At 42.0% G+C, this 23,688-nt stretch overlaps 1 protein-coding gene across 1 annotated transcript; it reads right to left on the bottom strand.

Annotated features, from left to right (window-relative positions):
- Positions 1-251: 251 nt before the first annotated feature.
- On the bottom strand, positions 252-20,620 carry LOC103458460 (SLIT and NTRK-like protein 3). The gene is made up of 6 exons (XM_008399285.2): positions 19,724-20,620; positions 19,306-19,557; positions 18,961-19,076; positions 16,166-17,098; positions 13,959-14,178; positions 252-2,881 (listed from the first exon to the last, which is right to left on the bottom strand). Exons 1-6 carry the CDS (start codon positions 19,937-19,939, stop codon positions 1,721-1,723), a joined length of 2,898 nt encoding a protein of 965 aa, XP_008397507.1. The 5' UTR covers positions 19,940-20,620; the 3' UTR covers positions 252-1,720.
- Between the last annotated feature and the right edge of the window lie 3,068 nt (positions 20,621-23,688).

The raw sequence follows: 23,688 nt of genomic DNA, 5'->3' as shown, positions 1-23,688 counted from the left end.
TTTGGTCAAAGCATTGAGAGAAATATGTTATTGACTTGAATTGAAATTAGTAGTTGGCAACAAAACACAGATAAACCTACCAACTCCACCCTAATCCTTGATTTGCAACAAAATGAAGACACCAGGAAAGTTACCTACAAAATTATGAACTATCCCTTTAAGGGAATGAAGATGGAGAACGTGAGAGTGCATGTTATTTGGGTCAGGTTGTGTGTAAGTGTGTGTGAATCTGTCACACAATAGCTACCAGGGAAAGTCTCTTTTTTTCTTTTTTTTTTTAATGTAGCACCCTTTATTGTACTTCGTGGGTCGGCGGTAAGAAGGCTGAACCAGATGCAGAATCATCCTATACATTAATATAACATGATCCCTTACAGGAGAGCTTCAACACGCAAAAACTAAGAATAAATATATTCACAACTGCCTCTACTATTGTTTGGAGATGAAAGCATAAAAAGTATCTCCATAAAAGATATTAACCAGTAGTTGATAGAAGTGTCTTTTTTTTTGAACAACAGAAAAAAAAATGCCTCTACACCTGCTTTTTTTTTGTCCTTTGTCTTTGTTGTCATTCAATATTTCCTCTGAGAAATACTTTAAAGAAAAAGAATACAATAACCTCTGTGCCTTTGTCGGGTGGAATAAAACATAAAGCAGAGGTCCTTGTGGCCCGGCTAAGTCTGAGAGATAAAGAAATCCAAAATGCATCCATTGGCTCGGTGTTCTTCTGTGGTCCTGCCTTCCTCGCTTTTGTTTCCCATTGAAACGATAGTAACAATAATAAGAACTTCCAAAATCTTTCCAGAATCTCGCTCTGCGACAATCCCGAATTAGTCCCCGTCATAGCCCTGTAAAGAAATCCAGATAAGCAAACTAAGTTTGACCGGATGAGATGAAGAAAAGTCAACAGAACTGCATACAAACAACTCCAATATTGACTGGGTAGGTTATTATTTTTGGCTCATCCAGGGAATGCAATTACTCTTCAGGTCCTTGATTAGTCTCAGTTGTCCATCAGCGTCCCGTCCGTTGGTAGTCAAACCTCTTTGTTTAGATAAATAGATCTGTATTTATAGAAAAATAAGCATTGACCATACTGCTGGCTGTTCATTGCTAAGGCACTTGGCTATATTCGGTTATTTTTCTTCTTCTTCTTGGGTTGTCTCGGCCGCTCCTCTGTCTCAACGTGCATGCCCAGCTCGCTCCAGGCCTTCGGGCTGTCGAGGTTCATGACTCTTGTTTTTGATGTTGTTAAGAGCTGTGTTTTTTTTTTTTTCACCTCCACGCAGGTCCTTTGAGAGTGATATTATGAGCATTAACGCCCACAGCCGTGCTGCAGCCTGCTAATTGTGGCGTTTGGTGGAAAAACGAAGCCTTTTTATCGCAATGTAGGACTGTGGAGGAAAAATAAAAAGCAGCGGTATCTGCAGCTGAAGTTTTGCCCAGAGGCAGAGATCCTGGTTCAGCTAATCCTTGCCAAATACCAACCCATGTGCCAGTAGTGGGGGAAAAATACAAAACCTGACCTCAGGTCCTGGAATAAAACACGGCGTTGTAGTGTAGTCCCACTCCCCCACAGGCTCCTCTGAAAACCAACCTCTGTACAGGAGGAGTCAATGTTACTGGGTGATTCATCAGCAGAAAGGGAGATGATGAGCAGACAAGAGAAAAAAATGGTAGCAGGAAGGAGGGAGGAGAGGAATTAAAGGGAGGAGGAGTGTTAAAACTGATAGGACCGGTCCAGAACTTCCATGTAGTCTGGTTTGGTCCTCAGTCTGGGTCTCTGCTCTCCATCTCCCTGCTCACTCTGGCTGCCGTGGCCACTTCCGGCTGACGAGCTGGCAGTGGTGACCACGAATGTCTGGTCAGGTCTCACTTCCTGTTTGGAGTCCTGGGTGCGGGGGTAGCAGGGCGGGGGCCTCCCGTACCTGTCGGGCAGATCTCTGAACTCAGGGGTGGGGAGTTGGAAGAGACAGTCCACAAGCTCCACCTTAGGAGTGGGACCCTGGCTGTCGATGACCGTGGGACACAGGATGCCATTCCCGTGGAGGCCAGCAAGTGCGCCCATTGCCCCTGTGATGGTGTTGATGGGGGATGAAGACACCTCCAGGGTCCACTCCTTCTCCTTCTCCGGCGTAGGGCAGTATCCTCCCTTGCACTCCTTCGAAGCCGTAAACGCCTGCTGCTGCTGCGCCTGCTGCTGCTGCTGCAGTTGCTGGTTCACATCTGCGTCCTGTTGGTCTTTGAACATCGGGTTGCTACACATGTGTGAGGCGGCGGCGGGGTCGGCTCCTTTCGCTGCCGCCTCTCGGGGCAAGATGGTGTCGTAGACGTGGTTGTGTTCGGCCAGAGGCAACGGGGGCTTTTCAGGCAGGTCGTGGTGAAGGTGGTGGTGGTGGTGGTGGTGGTGCGTCTGCTCTGTGAAGATCCCGCACTCCATCTGTATGCCGGCCAAGTCTACCTCTCCCTGGCGACGGAACGGCAGCTTTTCCCTAACCCTCAGGGCGTAGGCGATTAGTGCCGCCGCTGCGAAGAAAGCCGAGACGAACAACACCAGCAGGCTGAGCACCAACACCGACAGAGGGATCGAATCTATCCACGGAGGGGCGAGGGGTCCCAGCCCAGGCGTAGGGTACACGGATACATTTCCTCCTGCATCTGTGGAGTTTGCCATCTGCTCCTCCAGCTCGCGGCCCTCCTGGGGCTCCAGCTCAGGACAGAGCAGCTCCATGGACAGGGAGCGCAGGGCCACGCCTTGAGTCTTTTCGGGCGACTTGCAGACCGCCTCCCCCATAAGAATCATAGTGCTGAGCCCCTCGAGCCAACGCTTCAGTGGAGCCGCTTCACAGTTGCACTCCCATGGGTTCTGCTGCAGGTCCACCTGGAGAAATACATCACACCACAGCACACTGTCATTGCATAATAGTGGGATAATTACTGATCTGCCATGCAATGCAGATTCATGAATCATTCTGTTAACTGTTCACAAAAATAACTAATTTTGCAGTAGCCCTTGCGATGTATATTATTAATTTAAAAACATCTCCAAATAAGCTGAGTGCATGCATTAGTGAGGCAACAAGGAAGAAGAATGATGTTTACTAAATTCAAAAATCTTACAAGCACACTGAGCTTGTAAGATTTTTATTTGTGAAGGAAATCCTAAATAGCATGTGTCGTTTTTCTCTGCTTGTACTGCAGCTTTCCATGTAGCGCAAGCTTCTAAATTAAGGTAAAAATGTATTATGAGTAGCATAAATAAAAAAAAATACTGTCATTAAGTGTGGTGGAGAAAGTGAATGACCTGTTTTTTTATTGTTTGAATGGCAGAGCGCAGTATTTAGTTTTGAACCCGCTTGCGAAGGCTCTCAAAACAGATTCCTGCTATGCTCCAGCTGGTTATGGACAACCCAGGGTTTACATAAGTACTTTCTCAAAAAACAACTCCCAGGCAGGCGAACATGCGGGAGTACCGCAGCGCCGAGTCCTTAACAACAGGCAGGATGTGATGCAACTCTCCCCTGTGCCATAATCCAATAGGTATGCCCACAAATCCATTTTCTGCCTCCCAGCTATTGACTGCAGGTCCTAAAACAAACTCAAATATTCTCTTTGAAACACTTTGAAAAAGCTAAAGCAGATTATGCACAAAGGGAATCACATCAAGTTGTATTGTCTGCAGGACTGATCTGTTCCGAGTCTTTAGCGGCGACACTGGCAGTGAAAGCAGATATTCTCTCTGTCGCACTTCCAAGGCGCTGGCGCAAATGTTGTCATGCTAATTTGGTTAGGCCATCTCCTTGGCTTGCAGAGATAGATGGATGATTTTAATTTATTTATTTTTTTTAAAGAAGGAGATGATTCAGCATTGCTGTTGCGGGAGCCGCTCCTTTCCCGGTCATCTCGCGCTCAACAGCCGGATGCTTTTTTTTTTTTTTTCTTCCTTTATTGGCATCAGTCCACTGTGGGCTTTCACAATCATAGCTAGAACTGATGGGTGACTAGAAACAACGCACAGCTGCAGTTCTAAATTAGTTTCAACACTGCTGCTAAATACAAATTTTCATGCAAAAAAATAATATTTTCCAGTGTCTGCATTCTTGCAAGACGCGATTTAGCGTGAAGGAGCCAAATGACACACAAATATGTGGCCAAACTGTCAGCTTAGTTTTTTGTTGTTGTTTTCTTTTTCCCTTTCCGTCATAACTTTCACGGTGATGATCGTACATCTGTCTGAAATTCTCGAAGCATTTTATTGCACGCTTTCATTCAAATCCCTTAAACTCTGTCACCCTGTCTATCATTTAAGAAACTGTCCGACGTAACCAGGAGTGTTTACAGTTTACAAGCCTGGTCACCAAGTGTGCGATTTGCTGTCAAATTGTCAATCAAAGCACTACTTTGGTAAGAAATTACAGACCCTTGCTTACCCCCGACAGGTGTTACTATTATGTCAGCCCATGCTGTGTGCTTTTGTGAAAATGGAGGCCTGTGGTTTAGTACTTGAAAGAAATGCCTTTTAAAAACAGTCTAAAGCATTTTGTTACCAACCAGAACTACTGCAACGTGCTACACTTACATGCTGCATATGGGTTTTGACTTTTATCATTAATTTTTAAACTTATGGATCTGACATTGATAGTCATTCTCAGTAAGCTGATATTTGGTTTGTAAATTGATCGGGGCGCTAAGTAACAGGTTTCATTTGTCCAATAACCAAAATCTGGATTCTGAACAAAAGACCCAAGTTCACTGGAAAGCAGGTCAATAATAAATTTTTCCATCCAGAAGTAGCAATCGTTGCTCTCTGTCCATCACCTCTGTGTGTCGTCTCATGTACACAGTACCAGGATTCAAAGTCAGGAAAGGGTACACACACATCTGCGTTTCAGTCGAGGGAATTTTTTTATTCCTGATTTGCTGTTTTTGAATAAAACCCAAGAAAGCCAAGAAGATATAATACGTATTTTTAATAAGTTACAATGAAGCCCAACGTGTTCAGCCTGAAATGAAGGATTCCATTTATTTGCTGTTCTGGGCTCCCTCATTAACATGAAGATCAAAGATCAAGCAATTATTGTCCAAGATTTATTAGAGAGCTATAAAAATTCCCACCAGGGGAGAAATTCAAAATGTTCTCAGCAAGTCCCGTGTCTTCTAATTGATCTCTTTGCTCAAACAGTGATTTTCCTTCAGTCGTTAGGTTTGCTCTGGGTGGCTCCCAGAAATCAAGTCGATATGAAGCATGTGTTAGAGTTTCTGGCACAAGGATTTTAGCTGAAGTCTCTGGTGATGAGACGCCCCCTGAGCTTTAGCTTGCCAAGCCTTCACTCTTCTGATGAATGTCTTCCATTGTTTTATGAATAATAAGACTCGGAGTGAGCCTGAAGAGAGCGAGTTTGACAAACAATCAGAAGTGTTGGAAGAAATGTCTTTATGGGAAATATTTATTCTGTAGATGATATGCGGGTGGAGGGGGTGGAGGGTGGGCAAATTCAAACACTGTCAATATACAATTTCAATCACTTGTAGAACATCTTTAGCAGCCATAATTTAATAACACTTGCATTTATCGTTCTCTCGCGTCACTGCTGGTGAGGACATTTTGGCCAGTTCTTCTTTACCGGTGTGTATAAATGTACAGCTCACAAAAACTCCCATTAGACTTTGACTGAACCACAGCATACACTTTGATTTTTTCCAGTTTCTGCTATTCTGTTGTCGATATAAGCTGCAAGCTTTGGGCTCATCTACTTGCCTGAGCCCATATTAAGCTGCCATTCAGATGTTTGGCTCTAAAACACTCGATAGACACATAAGATCAAACAGCCCCTTTACACATTTATTCAGTTTATTTTCCTTTAATCCCACTTAAAGGTTTCAGATAACCAGCTTTTAATATCAGGCTGCTTGATTACACTCGAAATGCGGTTTTCAAGCGATGACTTTGTTTAGGAAAAAGCCATCCAGACAAGCTGACCACATTCTTTGAAGGCCGAGTTTAATTTCACCAGCCACACACAGGCCTCATTAACGTCTGTCTCATAAAATGAAGAGATCCTGTCTGACATAAAGCGGGCTACAAAATCGCAAAATGTAAAATATCTACAGAAATGTGGGAACAGATGAAAAACACTAATGGCATTTTTATTAAAGCTTCAGAGACCAGCATGAGGGTCATTATCCACAAACACAACAGCGTTTAAACTTCACCAGCCGACCAAAATTATTTCAAGAATCCATCAACAACTCATCCAGGAAGTCACAAAAGAGCCTGGAGCAACACTGAGGGAACTGTACTTGTCTCAATTATGTGTCCATTGTTCAACAGCAGGAAGAGACAGGAAAAGAAAAAAAATGACATTCCTGGGTGAATTCAAAGCTGAAAGTACTAAAAAAACAACAACAGGCTGACCCACTTACGCTAAAAACCCAACTTAAAGATTTAAGAATTTTAGACTGAGGGGGATTATTTTATTATTTCTTGGACTGTTTCTCAATTATCTGGATTATTTGTCCTAATGGGTGGTAGTAGTAATCCTGCTAGCAGAAAAATCATGTATAAAACATCCATTTATCAGTTTGTGTAGCAGGACAATGATCTGAAGAGCACTAGCTCTTGTAACCCTGAAAAGCTAAACTAAAGTTAGGTGTTGGGAATGGTCCAGTCAAAGTCTGGACTTAAATCTGGTTGAGATTCTGTGGCATGCCTTTACACAGTCAGAGAAAGCGTGAAATCCCTCTAGTGGGGCTAAATTAAAACAAGTGGGCGAAAATTCATTCATAATGATGTAAAAGACTCATTACTAGTTATTCACAAACTCTTGATGGCAGTTGTTGCTGCTGAGAGTGAAACAGCCTGATATTATTAGGCTGAGAAGGCAATTCACACAGGGCCAAGTTGCTTTGGACGGGATTTCCACTCCAGAATGAATAATATTATCATCTGAAAACTGCGGTTTGTTTCCACTCAAGTTATTTTTTTCTGTTCTGAAACATTTAACGATGACTAAAAAGCAAATGTAGAAGAAATTTGTAATGGCTACAAATACTCTGGCAGCGTCATCCAAAAGACGTCGTTCCAGATATGCTGCGTTTCATTCATCGGAAACTTTTACTTCTTGTCATTGTCCAGATTTTATGTAGCAAAAATATCTGCAGATGAGACACAAAGTCAAAGAACCATATCAAATCAATTTGCTCGTTGAAAATCTGCACTCATGCTGTTCGATTTTATGAGCTTGTGATGTTTTGGCACTTTCCAGGGAATGTTCTTCTTTTCCGTGGTGTTGTTATCAACTTTCATATTTACGCTCGCTTCGCCTGCAACATGCACTTTGCGTATTTTCCCGAGCGACTTCACCGACATCCCCCAGAGGAAAGCCGTGAACTTGTTCTGTACGGCGGTTTGCCTCTTCTTGTATATGGCGCACGGGGCGGATGTAGTAATAGCAAAGAGCGAAAGCATCTGGTCCACTGAGGCCGCTGTTGGTAGAGAAGCAGGCGCCTGTGTCTCTGTGTGATCGCTAAACATCCCTGCAACATGCTGAGTTTGGAAAGAAACCTCTGATCTTCTATTCTGAGGGAAAACAAATACAGACTGCAGAAGTTCAGATCGGCTTGGATGTTTGAGATTGGAACGTGTAGCTAGCTGTTCAGTGGAGTAATCACATGAAGATGTGAACTCGTTCTCGCAGTTCTGGCAAAACAAACGCGAGCAAGATCACCACCATGTGCATATGAAGTCATTTTGATGCTAAAATAATATTAAGATAATTAGTCTTTCACTAATTATGTCCTGGCGTATCATCCACCCCTACACATAATTAAATACCGACGGTTATTAACAGTAAATTACTCTTATCTGAATGGTTAGAACATTCTGTCTTTATTTAATAAGTGAAAAAAAAAAATCATCACTGAAGTTGAAAAGGCTTTATTGGCATGTAATGTAAAATCCAAATTACCGAGTCAGACAGCCAGTGAGCCTGAGACCTATCTTGTCTCTGTAAATAGCAAAGTGGTGTGGTCAAACTTCCCAGCTCATAAAAACCCATAATGACAGAAGCTTTTTTGCTGAGCAAGTCTATTTCGGTTTAAAACACCTATAGTGGTTTTGTTTTATGCTGTGCTGCGCACTTTAAAATAAAGAAAACTGGTTCATGTTACAGAAGGATCTAACTTGTTTTCCTCCACTTTTATTGTGCTGGTGAAATTGGATACACAGGATGTGCAGCCAAATAAAAGATGGTAGCAATTGCTATGAGTATGGACTGTGTATTGATTGACGTGTCTCACCATCAGCTCCCTTATCATCCAGACATTTTCCGTCATAATCTCATGCACAGTCATGGGATGTGGTACATCACCAAATCATGACAATGGGAACACAGAAGACAAATAAGTTCACACATACTATTACCAAAGAATAGTCACCAACTGACTGCACAACCATGCCTTGGACAATAGTAGGAAAGCTTAGTTCCTGTTCTGACACTAAAAAGACCAACTGAATCTACTTTGCTAGCTTCACTGGGCTTTGTAAGTCTGCATCTCACAAACTACAAGGTATTTTATAGAATTTTAATGTGACAAACCAACACAAAGTCTTTTTCTTTTTTGACAAATACAAATCGGAAGACTGCACGTATATGCATCCAGTCCCATCTACTCTACTACCACTGAAACCTGCAGCAGAGGTGTTCCACTACCAGCAGGACAACAACCTCAAATCTACAGATATAGCTACAGGGAACTGGTTTAGGTTAAACCATGTTTATGTGTTTGGATGGCCCAGTCAAAGTCCAGTTCTGCAACCAACTGACTTGAGAACTGTTGTTCAAAGTCACCCTTCACTTGTTTTGACCAGGCTTGCTCTTTTTTACTCAAAAAATTAAAACATCTCTCTTCACTTCACAATCATGCACTTTATCACATACTGTATGTTTGTAATTGTGAAGGGCAAATTACCCAATTTTAAATTAACCAATTTAAATTTCCTTTAAAGTAACTTTACTTGTATGTGAATGTCTTTCTTTCTTCTAAGCAGAAGTGGCTTTTAGCTGATGGCGCTAACCGTCAGCTAATGCTAAATGAACTAATGATTCAAACCATACAAACTAGCAGCTGTAACTTTCACAAGCCTAACAGTCTCATAAAACTCTTCATTTTCAAAAACTAGTTGCATTTAAATTTTATTTTGTCACATCATAACAGAGTAGAAAAAAGTGTTGTTTCCAGTCACTAACTTGCTTGCTAACTGCTAGCTTAGCCACATAATTTGATGGATCTGTATCATTTTGACTAGTAAGTTCTAGTAACTTTGCTGCTGGCTGTTTTGGCTTACATTTATAACATTACATAAAAGTACATCTATAGTTTTGCTCATGTGTTTTCACTTAACGTTTTATATATCACGTTGCGTTGTGTTTACTTGTAGGCTACTTGCATTTATCATTTTTGCATATTCTTCATAATTTTGTTTTAGTAGTTCGTGGTTAGTTTTGAGAACTCATTGCCCTCTCTTAAAAAATCTTCATGATGATTTTCATTTTACTATCAAGAATTAATTTCACAGTTTGCACAGCCTGCTCATTTTTACGGCATCCATAATGTGCTACTGCTAAGAACTTTGGTAATTGCCGTGCCGGTTACTGCTTACTTTATGCTGTGTTAAGAAGAGGTGCTCGCCCACACTGGGAAAGAGCCTGAAGGGTCATTTTTCCTGTAAAGATCAGCTGCTGGCAGTTTTTTTTTTTTTTCTCCAGCCAGCACAAAAGAGAGAATCCACTCATCATGTGGAGACCTCATCGTTGTCTCAGCCGTTGTGTCCTTGGGCAAGACACCTCACCCGTCTTGGCTGCTGGTGGTGGTCAGAGGGTTCAGTGGCCCCAGTGCATGGCTGCCTTCCACCAGTCTGCCCCAGGACAGCTGTGGCTACAATGTAGCAGCTAACCACCATCAGTCTGTGGATGTGTAAAGCACTTCAGGGTCTTCTGGACTAGATAAAGTGCAATAAAACACAGAGTACCATTTATGTTTTATTATTCGCTGTTTAATAGGTAGTAATTGCATAGATAGCAATGTGCTACACTTAGTTTATTTGGCTGTTTTGGGTCACTTATACTTAATTAAGTTCTGAGTCATCCTAAATTAACCTTTCATTAATTTTCAAACTCAGCTTAGGGATGCTATTTGTATTCATTCTCAGTAAAATGATATTTAGTTTGTCAGCTCCTCTGGACACTAAGCAAGTCATAGATATGTCATGGGGAGAAAAACAGCTTTGTTCACTTCAACAGAGTTTACCCTGAGAGAAAATTGGTTTTCAAAAATATTTTCCTAGTATCAAGGAACATCTGGGCTCTGAACAAAAGGCCATGCTCACTGGAGAGCCGCTCAATCGTAAATGTTTTCTATCGGGCACCATAATAATAGCCCTGGTTCTCTGTGCGTGATCTCAGGTGCACAATACCAAGATTTGACATCAGTAGAGGGTATAAATGTCTGCCTCTCATTCCAGGGATTGGATTTTTTTTTTTTTTTTTTTTTTTACAGATCTACTGTTACACTCTGTTAGAGTGATGGCTAAAAGGTTATCATCTGTTTGTATGGTCTCTGGGGTTTTTTCAATACCAGTGACATAAAATCCCAACAATTCCAGGCTTTCTGAAAAGCTCAACACTTGACTTGATTTAAATTCAGACACAATGGATATTTATTACCCTTGTACCACATACACACACACACACACACACACACACACACACGCACACGTGCACAAAAAAACCTCAAGTTTTGACTGAGAGTGAGATTTTTAGCAGGGACATGGGCGCTGATAACACTGGTGCCAGGACATATCTGAATAATTCAACAGTGATTACAGTGGATACCTTCCCTCTAATCAGTCAGAAATCCTCCCAAAATGCTCCACTGTCTGCCTCCGTCTCAGCTTTCCACACCGGACCATAATTGGTTATTTCTACACATTGTGTCAGTTGCATCAGGTTTTTTTTTTTAGACAGAATTGCTCCCCACTAAACGCCAAACCTGGCCACGGGCACTTTCTTGATTAATGCTGGCAATGACAAGGAAGTGTCTGCCTGAAACCCAACATGTTCTTAGCACGTACCGACAAAGACATATGTGTTCCTGGGCTGTACATATTTTTGGCCTCCTTTCAGATGCTCCTTCACTTAAGTTGATTTTATTACACATATATATATATATATCTCCCTGTGCTTTAAGGCTCGGTTGCTCTTGTACTGGCATTAATTTTCCAGTTGAGAAATCACACGCACCACAATGATTTTAATTTTCTCTTTAACGTCAGACTAATTTTTTTTTATCATTTTCTAACAGTGCGCTAAGGGAAATATTTTCCGTATCAGTTAAGTGGGTGTGACTGCATAATCTTGTTCTTGACGGCAGAGCTGACTGTAAGCTGTGTATGCTGCTGCTTTATCAGAATTGTGCGTTTCTTTTTGTTTTTCCCCAGCAGCTGGGAGCTAAATCCCGCTTCCATCAGTGTTAGCCTTTGATTTTACAGTGCAAACGCTGGCTCAGAAACACACAGCGGCGCCCACAAAAGCCCACGCCCCGAGCTTCAAACAGCCCACTAGTAAGCCAACAGGTGATATCGCTGTCATGTTGTTCTCTGCAGCCGACGGGTAGCGCTAATATGGCTTTGTTAGGGAAATAACGACCCCGATAAATGAACGGATTCAGTTACTGTGGCAGAGATTTCCAGCTCCATAATGGCGATGCAGCTGGGTTCCATGAATACGGCCCACTGGGTGCATCCAATTTGCGAAAGCTTAAATTCTCTTGAACATAAGAGCAATGCACAATAGGCATAATGCATTTATTTGTACGTGTACGCTTCCTCCAGCAAACATTTAGAAACTGCCGCTAAACTGCCAGTCTCACCCACACAAACCCGGAATTGGGGGTTTTGGGATTTTTATTTATTTTTTTCTTCCATCAAGCTAAATCAGAACAGAAATTCACAATGACATTCAGGCTAATCTACACCCACTTTACCTCATTCTGCTCTGGCTGTCTAAGAAAAGCTTACATTAAATTTGCTGAAGTCTTGGTTGAAAGGACTTAATATGTGTCCTTATCTGCGCGCTGCGTGCCGCAACCAGTCACTTAAAGGCTGTGGTGAGATGTGAGAAAAACCAAAAAAAAAAAAAAAAAAGAACATATGCTGTATTTTATACAGTCTATTTACTCTACGTTGCATTAATTAAAACCATGCTTAAACACTTAAAGGCTTCTGCTTTCTCCAGTCTGACTCCTGATTTATTAAGACCACTTATGCAAATGGAGTCTATTGCAATTTTCCAATTGGAATACCTGAGGCACAAACAGAGTCCCACATGCTGCAGCGGCGCTCTCAAAACAACAGATGATGGGAGAAAGCTCCAGCTGTTTCAAAGGCCAGCAGATCAGGGCCTGCCAGAAGTTTAAAAATACAGCTGGGGCCTGTCAGCACTTGATTCATTAAGATGTAATATCGCCATTTGCGGTTTCTTCGCGGCATGTTAGACTTTTGTATTTTTGTTGTATTTGAGAGAGATTAAACACATTTTTGCGAAGTGAAACAAAGGGTCCATCACCTCAGTTTTACACATGACAACAAAAAAGCAGAATATAACTACAGATACACTCCTGAACTCCAATCCTTAATGTCTTTTGCTGTAATTGTATGTATTAGAACAACACAAAGTAGCACAATTAGATGAAGAATTATGCTAAAATTAGCTCAAAAAAAGAAAACCTGGAAAGGTCAGAAAGTATTTTTTTAACCCCACAAGTTCATAGTTTTGCCACAGTTGCCTTCATTTGTCTCTACCAGGTTTGCACGTCCACAGACTGAAACTTTGCTCATTCATCTTCGCGAAAACAGCCACAAATAACTGAAATCAGTTCAACTAATTCCAGACTTTCTAATGTTGTCATGATTCGATTTAAATCTGCAAGAAGATGAACTTCTTTGTGTAGTGAAGTATATTAACTCAGAGTGCTGCATCAGTATAAAGATAACATATCTTTTTTACTTATCATTTTTTCATATACATTGCCTGTTTTCGGTTTAAAGATGCCTCCATAGGCTGACTGGTACTTAGTTGCTTATGGCTTAGTGAAATAACATTTAAGAGAAAGGGTAAACTATACAAGATTTTGTTTTTTCTTCCAACTAGTCCTTGTCATTCAAAACAAGGAGTAGGTTTTGTTTATATCAACATGTAACATGTTCATTTTAAACTGAAAATGAATGAAAGAAACAACTAAATACCTTTTTTGCCACCTCTGACATTTTCCTTCCAGGCTGCTGGAGAAAAACTCCTTCATATAATGACACTGCCATGACCATGTTTTACTGTAAGGATTGTTGTGTTAGATGCACAGTGCAGATTTTTTTACCTGACATAGCGATTTGCAAACCAGGTAAAACAGTTTAAATGTTATTTTACATAACGGCAGCATGTTCTTCTACATGTTTACTGCGTCTCCTACGTGGCTTGTTGAAAACTGCAAACAAGACTAGTTCTTCTCAACATTCTCCTAGAAAGGTCACACTTCTGAAACAAATATCCTCTGATATTGTGCAACAACCCTCTGAGGCCTTCACTTGTATTCTTACTGAGATTAAATTGGGAGGACTTAATTAATTAGCTCACTGAGTTGCACTAGATTTTTATTTAAGGGCAGAAAAAAGGGGGCAGAAAAGCATGTAAATAATTTTCTGGGTTTTCTTTTGTAAAAAGCAATTGAAACTAAAGCATCCATTTCCTCACCATCATGCCTGCATTTTTATCATATTAAATCTCATTAAATTACATTCCATTTTGTGACTGCAGTATGACGACGTGTGAAAAAGTTCACCCAATACTTTTGCAAGGCTCCAGTAATCAATGGTTAGAATAAGTAAAACATGGATTTCCACCAACCTGCACCAGTCCTCTAAGGTGTTCCAGCACACCCTCCACCGGCAGATGCTGGAAGACGTTGTTTCTCAGGTTGAGGCGAGACAGCTTGACTCCAGAGAATACACCGACAGGGAGGCTCCGCAAAGCGTTGTAGTTGAGAAACAGCAACTCAAGGGACGGCATAGAGTCAAAGGTGTCGGGATCTACCACACTGATCTTGTTGTTCTCCAAGTAAAGGAACCTAAGGTCAGGAAACAGAAGCAGATAATATCGGTTTACAGCAAGCAAAAAAAAAAAAGAAAAGACAAATGGGCCATGCTGCTACAGTATAATAAAACGGTCTATGCGCACAGTAGCCTAGTCCTCCTTTATCCCAATCTCGACAAATACGCAGCTGATTATTCGTGTTTCAAATTCATAGCAGAAATTTGATTTAATCTCCTCTCTGCCTCTTCGCAAACCGATCAGTATCAAATTATGTCAAATTTCACACAGATGCCTGATTACCACATTGGATTTTTTCTTCTTCTTTTAATTAGTAGAAGTGAGTGTGATATACTTTTCGATGACTGCAACAGATTCTGCATGTTTCTGAGAAACACGAAAGAAAAGAATATCTTCTTCGACTTCACTGTGATGTACAGCCTGTATCACTTAGCTGAATACAAAAAGATCTTCTTTGAGAAAATAAAGGTACAACATGAAAAAGCAGCAACTGTCATTTTGAATTATTGCGCACACCCTTCAACTACCACCTTTTGGCTCAATTCTAGCATTCAGTCTCAGGTTGATGCCTGCTATTCGTTATCGAGCCTCCGATTACCCATTATTGAAGTTCAGCCAATACGTAAAGCTGAAGGGATAGCAGGACTTTTGGAGTTAGTTCTGGTCTCCTCTGGGGCTGAACGACAAAAAAAATGTCCAGACTTGCCTAAACTATTCCCAATCATACTGTTAGAATAGGTTTTCTGATGGACGTCACTCCACAGACTTTCATAAAGAGTTATAAGGATTAGAAAATTTTGACCGAAAGCTTTTTGTTTTTGCTTTCTGCACTGAGTCCAGGCATTCATCGAAATCAATAATAGTACGGCTCCACCAGAGTTCGGGCCTCAGTTGGACAGGAAGTCAGTGACAAAGGCTGTGGAGAGGAGATTCTGGAAACTTCTTCAAGGTAGATGTGGGATGTTTAGAGACGGCAAACAAAGACTGAATGCTGGAATTACATCAAAAAAATATGATTCAACAACAGGTTTAGTTAAAAGTTTCAAAACTTGTGCAACCAGGTTGTTGCAACATTTTTGTTCTACTTTTCTGCTCAGATTGATTTGTTTGTTTTTCATTGTTAGTTGTGTTGGATAAATCTCACATTAACAGTTAAAAAAAGGTTAAAATAACTTATAATTGTTTCATATTTAAAAACAAGCAGTTTAACCAGGGTGTGTATACTTTTTACATCCACTGCAGGTCCAGTTCATGTTGCTCAGAGTGCTCTGTCACCATTTAGCATTTAACAAAGGCTAACGAGAGGTTAAGAGGAAGACATTTTCCATGTCCGCCGAGGATCTTTATTATTGATTAATAGTCAGATTAATGGCTGCAGATTTTCTTAAACCTGTCTGGAAATATAAAGACGGTGCGGCTGAAATCTGACACCTAGGTGACTTATCATTCTTTAGCTAGAATGGCATGAATTTTGATCTGTTGTCTTCATTAATGTTTAATGCACTTGCTGAAGGAAGATATGCATTATGTACAGATGAATCATCTTTCTGAGCTTAATCTGACAATTACATACATATGCATCGCTCTGACGAGCCTTTTCCCAAACACAAAATCCTGCCATCGTCCTGACACCTCGCCGTCTTATCAACACCTCTGTATGCAAATACCAGAAAACATTAATTTTCACATTGTCACTCAAAACCAGGCTTACAACTCAACTGGAGCATTGCATCAGACAGCGTGACTAAGTAATGACAAACATGGAAGAGAATGGGAAACCTTCATTTCAATCAAACTCCAGCATAATGGTAATCAACGTTTTCAGCGCTATCCGGTGCCAGGATTATACTGAAATTAATTCAACTTCTTTTTTTTTTTTTAACAAACAAATCTCTAAGTACCTTAAGCTGACATGTGGCTTCGGTTTAAAAAGAGAAAATGTGTTTGAAATGCTAAGAGGGGAGGATGTGCGTGAAACGCAGAGCGATGCAAACGCTCCTCACCTCAGGTTCTGAAGTCCCAGGAACATGTGGGGGCTCAACCTGTCCAGCTCGTTCTCATTCAGGTGGAGGGTCCTCAGGTTCACTAGGCTGGAGAAGGCCCCCTCCTGGATGAAACTGATGCGGTTGTTCCCGAAGTGAATCAGGTCGAGGCTGGAGAAGTTCCAGAAGTCGGAGCGGACGAGCTTTTGGATGAAGTTCCCTCCCAGGAAGAGCTTTCGGCCGTTGAGGGGCCGCGGTATGAGCTGGGACATGTTGCGGAAACCGTTCTCTTTGCAGTTGAGGGTTTGGCCCAGGTCGGCGATGTGCAGATTGCAGGTGCAACGGATGGGGCAGATGATGGGTATGGGCGGCCGCGTCTGGTAGCCCGCCACAGGGGGGTTCTGGTTGGGCATCAGGCTGCGAGCGGTGGGCGGTGTTCGGTTGGAGGATCGAGGCCTTTTAGTTGGCTTCAGCTGCTTCTCCCTCTCTTTACGCTCCGCTGAAGTGTAGGGGGACAAAGTGGAGGATGCGAGAGTGTTCTGTCGGGAGCCATGCACCATAGACGATGGCCTCGTCGGCCTGGCTCTCCCGGGATGGGAGTTGTGTTTAGAGTTTGGGGGCAGAGGCTGGGGCTGGGATCCCGCTGATGGAGCGCCTCTCTCTCCCTGGTGCTCTTTATCCGGCAGGTCAGCACACAGCTCTTTGCGGGGGATTTCCCTCAAGTCCTTTCCGTGAAGATGAAACGGGTATTCGCAGGTAACGTCCCCGACGACAGCCGTGTAGGGGATCTGACCCAGCCACTGCAGGAGCTCCACCGCCTCGCAACTGCAGTTCCAGGGATTCTCCTCCAGCTGCAGCTCCATCAGGGAGCGGCCGATGTACTGCAGCGTCCCGTCTTTTGCTAGGCTCTTCAGACGGTTTCCCCGTAGGTCCAAATGAGTCAGAGACACAGATCTGGAGCAAGAGGGGGAAGGAGAGGCAATGGAGTTAGATGAAAGGACAAAATTTAATTTATTTTTTTTCATATTCGATTATTAGTTCATCTTCTATGACATGCGGCGCTTTGCAAAAACATTTAAAAATCCCTGAGCTTTTTCATCATTTTGTCGCATCGCAATTAAAAGAAATAGTGTATTTTATTATGATTTAATTTGAAAAACCACACAAACTAAAATATGACTATGAGATGAAAGGGATGATACAAGGTTTGTGTGTGTGTGTGTGTGTGGGTGTGCGTGTGTGTGTGCGTTTTAAATTTTTTCTTTTTTGCAATTAATCTGATAATGGCGTGCATTTGTTCTCAACCACCTTCACCTTCTGGTGTGATTACAGCTGCAAAGACCTCGGCGTTTGTTTCTAACAAATTTCTTCTCATTCTTCTTTCCAACACCAGATTGAATGGAGAGAAGATCAATTTTTAGGTCTGGCCATTGATTCTCAAGTTAATTTCTGCACTGCATATTGAATTTCAGTCACCATCTCAGAAGCAATGTATGCTGGGTCACAATCACTAAGGGTTATTAGGAGATAATATTTAGCTTACAGTCACGAGGTCAACCTCTTGCCAGGATTGCCCTGTATTTAGCCCTGTCGCAATAAGCAATAAATCGATTAATCAATTAATCGCAGGATAAATTAAAATGAGCTCAATAATTTACATTTGCATGATTTTATTTTTCTGTCTTCTCTCTCTTTCTGCCAAAAACTGGATGACAAAAGTCTTCACTCTGGGTGTTTTGGTCTCAACTATCCCCCTTTTTTTGAAGGACATTTTGTTTATCGAGACTTCATAGTTCAATTTATTTGTTGTTTCCGTTGTTTTGTTTATTTTGGATATTTAAACAGTCTCTGAGTTTCAGAGGAAAATGTTCGTTAAAAAAACTTTAAGTCTATTGATCTTTGAGAATGTGTTCATACCAGTACTATTATAAAGTTAAAAATGGTGTCAAAACAACGATATTATTGATTATTACGATAACTTCTGGGACAATTTATCGCCTAGCAACATTTGTTATCGTGACTGGCCTTAGATTGGCTGATCTAAATCCAGCTGGACTAAGTCCAGCTTAGATCAGCTCTGACCAGCTTTCTTGTCCCTGCTAAAGAAACGTAATCCCACAACTTTATGCTGAAACCACCTTGCTTGACAGCAGTGGCAGGGTGATTGGGGTGATTGGGGTGATTATGTAGTGTTAGTTTCCTTGCCAAAAAAAAAACAATTTTGGGCTCATTTCATTAGAGCCCTTTCTTCCATATTCTTTCTGTGTCCTATGAATTTCTTCTTGCCACTCTTCATAAAGTCAGAGTGAAGATGATCCATCCACCTGATTTAGCTTAAAATGCCTCCACGACTTTCTCCTTTACCCGCCTTGGTCTTCATGCTATTTGACCTATAATGTTCTCTAACAAACCCCAGAGGCCTTCACATAACTCACTTGGACTCTATTGTACTTATTAGATGATTTCTGCAGCCGTCAGTAAAAAGATCTGAACACAAATGCGTAACAAACTTTTTAGATTTTCCTTTCTAAAAATGTTGAAAACTTTTCCTTCTACTTTAATTATGAACCTCTCGATCGATGTTGGTCTATCTATCACATAGCTTTTCCAGTATAGCACGTCAAGCTTCATGGGTTTAACGTGACTAATTGCGAAAAAGTTCAAGGGATATGAATGCTTGTGCGAGGCGCTGTGTGTGCGCTACAATAACCCTACCTCAGCAGAACACTGTGACTAACCGTGCCTGGCAGTGATATTTCTACAGATCAGTCCTGGCATAATTAAAAAGCTTTGGAGTAAAATAATCAGGATGTAACCTGAACAGATGAGCGGGCAGGACGGGGATCAGATTGTCATTCAGTATGAGAACCCGAAGCTTGTAGAGAAACCTCAGAGCGCCGCTGTCGATCCGTTTGATCACATTGTAGTCGGCCTGCGGGACAGAAAAATGCAATATGGACAAAGGCGTCAAAGCTCAAAATAAAAACGCGGCCACTCTCTGGTTCAAAAACAAACCCTAAAACTCTTCTACCCCGTTTCACCCAGACCAGCTGCCACTCCACCACTGTTTCTGGCATGGAAACGAATTGTACTCTCGCACTGATTCATCAATAATAAAGTCAATCATGGATAATTAGGACTGATTATGTCCTCGAGCTTACCTGGAGGTATTCCAGGGCCTCTAAACCGGCGAACGTGTCGTTTCTGAAGACCTCCAGCTTGTTCTCGTGGAGGTACAGGCGCTTGAGTTTGGCCAGCCCGTTAAAGGCCCCCACTCGGATGTCCTGGAGTGCATTGTTGCCAAGGTTCATCGATACCGCGTTGCCAAGGTGCTGAAACCCGTTGCTATAGAGACGTCTGAAAGAGTTCCTCTGGAGGTTGAGTTTGAAAGGGCGGATCCATGACTGTGACACCTGGATGATTAATTACAGCTCGGATTACTTAGTTTATTAATTAGGGGACGTGAACAATAAGAATGAGCCACGAGCCGATGTATTAGCATTGGAGATTCGGCTTTTTAAACGAGGTGACATTGTTGCTAAGGCCCGTGATGAACGAGGAGGTGAGGGGGAGGTTTACCTGGCTGGCGTTGGTGAAGCCCCGCCCGTCGCAGTGCACGTGCAGCACGCCCTCTTTGACCTCGCACGTGCACGGCTCAAAGCACGGCTCGTCCACTTCCTCCTCCGAGTTGTCCACCAGAGGGGTGTGTGTGGAGGTGGGTGTGGGAGTGGGGCCACGCGACGCCTGGGACAGGCGGGCGCACCCCAGGGCCACCACCAGAGTGACCCACTGCATCCTGCTGCTTCTCCCCTTTCAGCTCAGCAGCCTGGGGCTACGGTGCGACATCGGGCCTTTATCTCACTGCCAGGCGAGGCAAAGACGCATACGTTCAAACGCACACACACGCACGCAGGATCCGTGAGGACAAACAGACAGGGCAGGAGAAGGAGAAGTCATTTCAGGATGAATCAGTTTGGTGATACATCATAAGCATATTCAAGCAGCCTGGAAATAAATGTTAAATCACACAGACTGTTGAGCCATGGGGAAAGCATTTCATTATACGGAAATAATGATGTATAGGCCAGCTGGAGGCAATAGTTCGCCATGATATGAGTCAAAAAACCATGACAAACATACGGTGCCATGCAAAAATATTCACACTCCGTGAACATTTCTACGCCTTCTCCCATTACGACCGTAAAATTCAGATTTTATATGAGACACCTATGCAAAATACTCCATAATTGTGAAATGGAAGAACACTAATTCATGGTTTCCAAAATATTTTACACATACCCGTCTAAAATACCTCTAGCATGCATAATGAGTACCCGGGAAGCAATATTTTCTAACACTGCTGTTCTGCCGCTGGCTGTGTCAACACAGCTAAGCAGGTAGATAACGCCTCGGCAAAATGACAAGTTGCCATCATAACCGACAGAATGAAGCTGAAGCACGTCAGTCCACATGCACGGTAAAACATTCATCTTGTATATTTTTATGACTAAATGAAGACGCAAAAAAAAAAAAGCTAAAGAAGAATAATAAATGCAATCGAAACATTTTCATTACCCCACAATAGCAGAACGTTCAAAAAATGAATACAGTCTCTGTGTGGCTTCACCAAACCCTATGTAGTAGCGCCTGTACTCATCAAGTTTGCTGTAAAAATATGTAAATAATGAGTTACTCAAAAGGTAGAACGTCTCATAGAAATTAGTTCAACACAAATAATTCAAATGCAATGATTTCAATGATGCAACTGTAGTGTCTGCCGCTTACATAAATGATATGTACGTATATTAGTGGTAGAAAGAAAGAAAATGGATGTGCAGTAGGCTTTCAGGAGACATATTCCATCACCATAACATAACACAATAAATCGTGAGGCCCACTTTTGACAAGTTACTGTCCGACCAAGGTTAAGCATTGTTCTTGCTATAGCATACGCATCCTGATATCCCCTAATTACACACAAGAACACAACAAACTAAGGACGGGCTGTGGGGTTGTTCAGCAGTAATTCTTTAGTCTCCCCTACAGTAGCAAAGGTCAAAAGCTTCCTGATTTGGTCTTTCACTGGCTGTTGCTAAACATAAACTATGGAGCACATAAAAAAAATAAATTAATTAAAAAAAAAATCTACTCCTTCTGCTGGTGAGTTGTACATGCCAGAGCAACTGCCTGGCACGTTCAGACTCAAATACTAAATGCTTGCTTGCTTTTCTGTGCAAAAATGCTGCAGGTAGAGTCCAGTGAGATTGCAAAGAGGGAAAATAGTCAGTTTCAAGTCTTGCCTCAGATTATTTTTCTTGGTTTTGGAGCTAGACTTTGTCTTGGTAATTCCAACACAGGAATAAGCTCTGAGGTAAAGTATGCCATAACATCTTGGATGTATTTTTCATGTCCTTCACTTAAATCTGCCCACAGAACTGTCCTTTATTTACCTGCTTCTGTCTGTAAACCAAACCCCCACCATGATGCTGCTGCCACCACTATGCTTCATCTCTGAGGTTTTCACAGAACAGCTGTATTTATGTTTTTATTAAAATACACTGTTTGCTAATTGGGTGACTTGTAGAGGCACTGGGTTTAATTTAGAGGCATGTCATAGTGTCTTCAGTCAGAGGCTTTGCGCAAATGTGCTGTAACACAGACTGCTGCAAGAGATCTCTCCTGTTCTCTATCCACTGTAACTCTTTGAAGAATCTTGAATTAACCTGTTCATTTCCCTTTTTGATCAATAACATATTTTTGAATCGAATCAGAGTAAATACAAATGCTCGCCATGTTGTATTTTTCTTACACTTCAGAGTATTGTGCTAGTTTGTGTGGGTCTGAAGAATGTAGACGCCACAAAACATGTACATTTTGTGGTGGTAAAGCGGCAACGTGTGGAAACGTTTGAGCAGTGTGAATATTTTTTGCAAGTTAAGCTGAATCCAGCACTGGAAAACAATGCTTTATATATAAAGTGGGGCAAACGCTTTATGAAGGGAAGCCGAACAGTCTCTTAGCTGAGGCAGCAAACGCTTTTATATTGCAAATTCAAATAGTCACATTGTAAATGCAAAACAAAGACATAAACACGTGGGCCACCTCACCTGTGAATCACATTTCACCGAGTTCATAGTGGCTTTTCGGACAAGTAGGGGACGAAAAAATAAATAAATAACAGCTGGGATGAATATATTCATCTGTATTCTCAAATGGCCGGCAAAGCTGAAATGTCACGCGTGTGTTGTTTTAATGTATGCGATATGAATATGAGTAAATGCAAATCAGATTCATAATGCCTCTGTCTAATGAACTGCTCCATTTAATGGGATGAATGGCAATCAGGGAACACAGAGGGGGTGTGGGGGGGGGGCGAGGCGCAAACTACCCGAGATTATCAATCAGCAAAAATATGTTGGGTTATCAACAGCCATCAAGGCCTGTCACAGTCATTATTGTGATAATGACAGTGGAGCTGAAGTACCGCTGCAAATCAAAACTCTTGGAAATTATTTATTTTTTTCTTTTCTCAAAAGCGAGTTGATGTAGAGGCGTCGCGGTGACAGGCAGGAGCACGAGCTGATGCTGATAGCGCTGCTGATGTAATAAGAGCAGGATTACCACACGTCTTTCACGTCCAAATTCTGCACTGTTTTGGCCAGACTCAGAGCAGCAGAGATCATTTCCGAAGGAATAAATTCAATTCTACTGAATTCGGTTCGTTTGCATGTTGCCAAATGACAACAAATGTCGTCTTGAGACGTTTTACAACAAGAAACACACAAAAAAAATGCAATCGATCACCATGTGGACGGATGGACTGAATCAACGTTCAAATTTAATGCTCTATTTTCTTATTCCATCTATATCCACACCTTGAAAACACTCCCAGGCCCTCCCAGTCTGCATGGGATCACTGCGAGGAGGGAAAACGAACAATTTCGCAGAAGTTAGACAGAAAGCAACAACAAAACAGAGACGGAAAACAGCTGAGAACGCAGAGTCTAGCACTGGAATATTTCCTCTCAAGCCTTAATGAGATCTAAATTGGATAAAGCATCTCGATCTGCTCATACAGTGTTGAACACTGGCACTCGGAATGCAATAATGATCATGATGGTATGGTAGCTGTAATCATCCAGCAATAATCTGGCATCGGCGGGTTAGAAAAGAAGGCAGCAGTGAAAACATCACCGCCTGGGAGAGGAAGAGCAATCACAGAGGTGATTATAACAGGAGGGGGGGGAGGAGGAGAGAGATGAAGGGATGAGTGAAAACCAGAGGAGGAGGAGGATTCAAGATGGGAGGAAAAAGGTGAAGGAATGGAGAATTAGAGGAAGACCAGACAGATAAGGGGGGAGAGTAATGGGTTATAGAGTGGGTGCAAAAGGAGGAGGAAGGGAGTGGGATTGCATAAGCAGTAAGAAGTCAGTCAAGTCTGCCACTCAGGATGAGAGCCTCGCAGTGAAACAGCTGAAATCTGATATTGATTACATCAAAGCCCTCCTCCTGCTCTGCACACAATGTACGCCCGCCTTCGGAGA

This window comes from Poecilia reticulata, linkage group LG22 (assembly GCF_000633615.1).
Source record: "Poecilia reticulata strain Guanapo linkage group LG22, Guppy_female_1.0+MT, whole genome shotgun sequence".
Classification (NCBI taxonomy): domain Eukaryota; kingdom Metazoa; phylum Chordata; class Actinopteri; order Cyprinodontiformes; family Poeciliidae; genus Poecilia; species Poecilia reticulata.
Note: the sequence above shows the minus strand (reverse complement) of the source record. Positions and strands in the feature narration are given on the sequence as shown.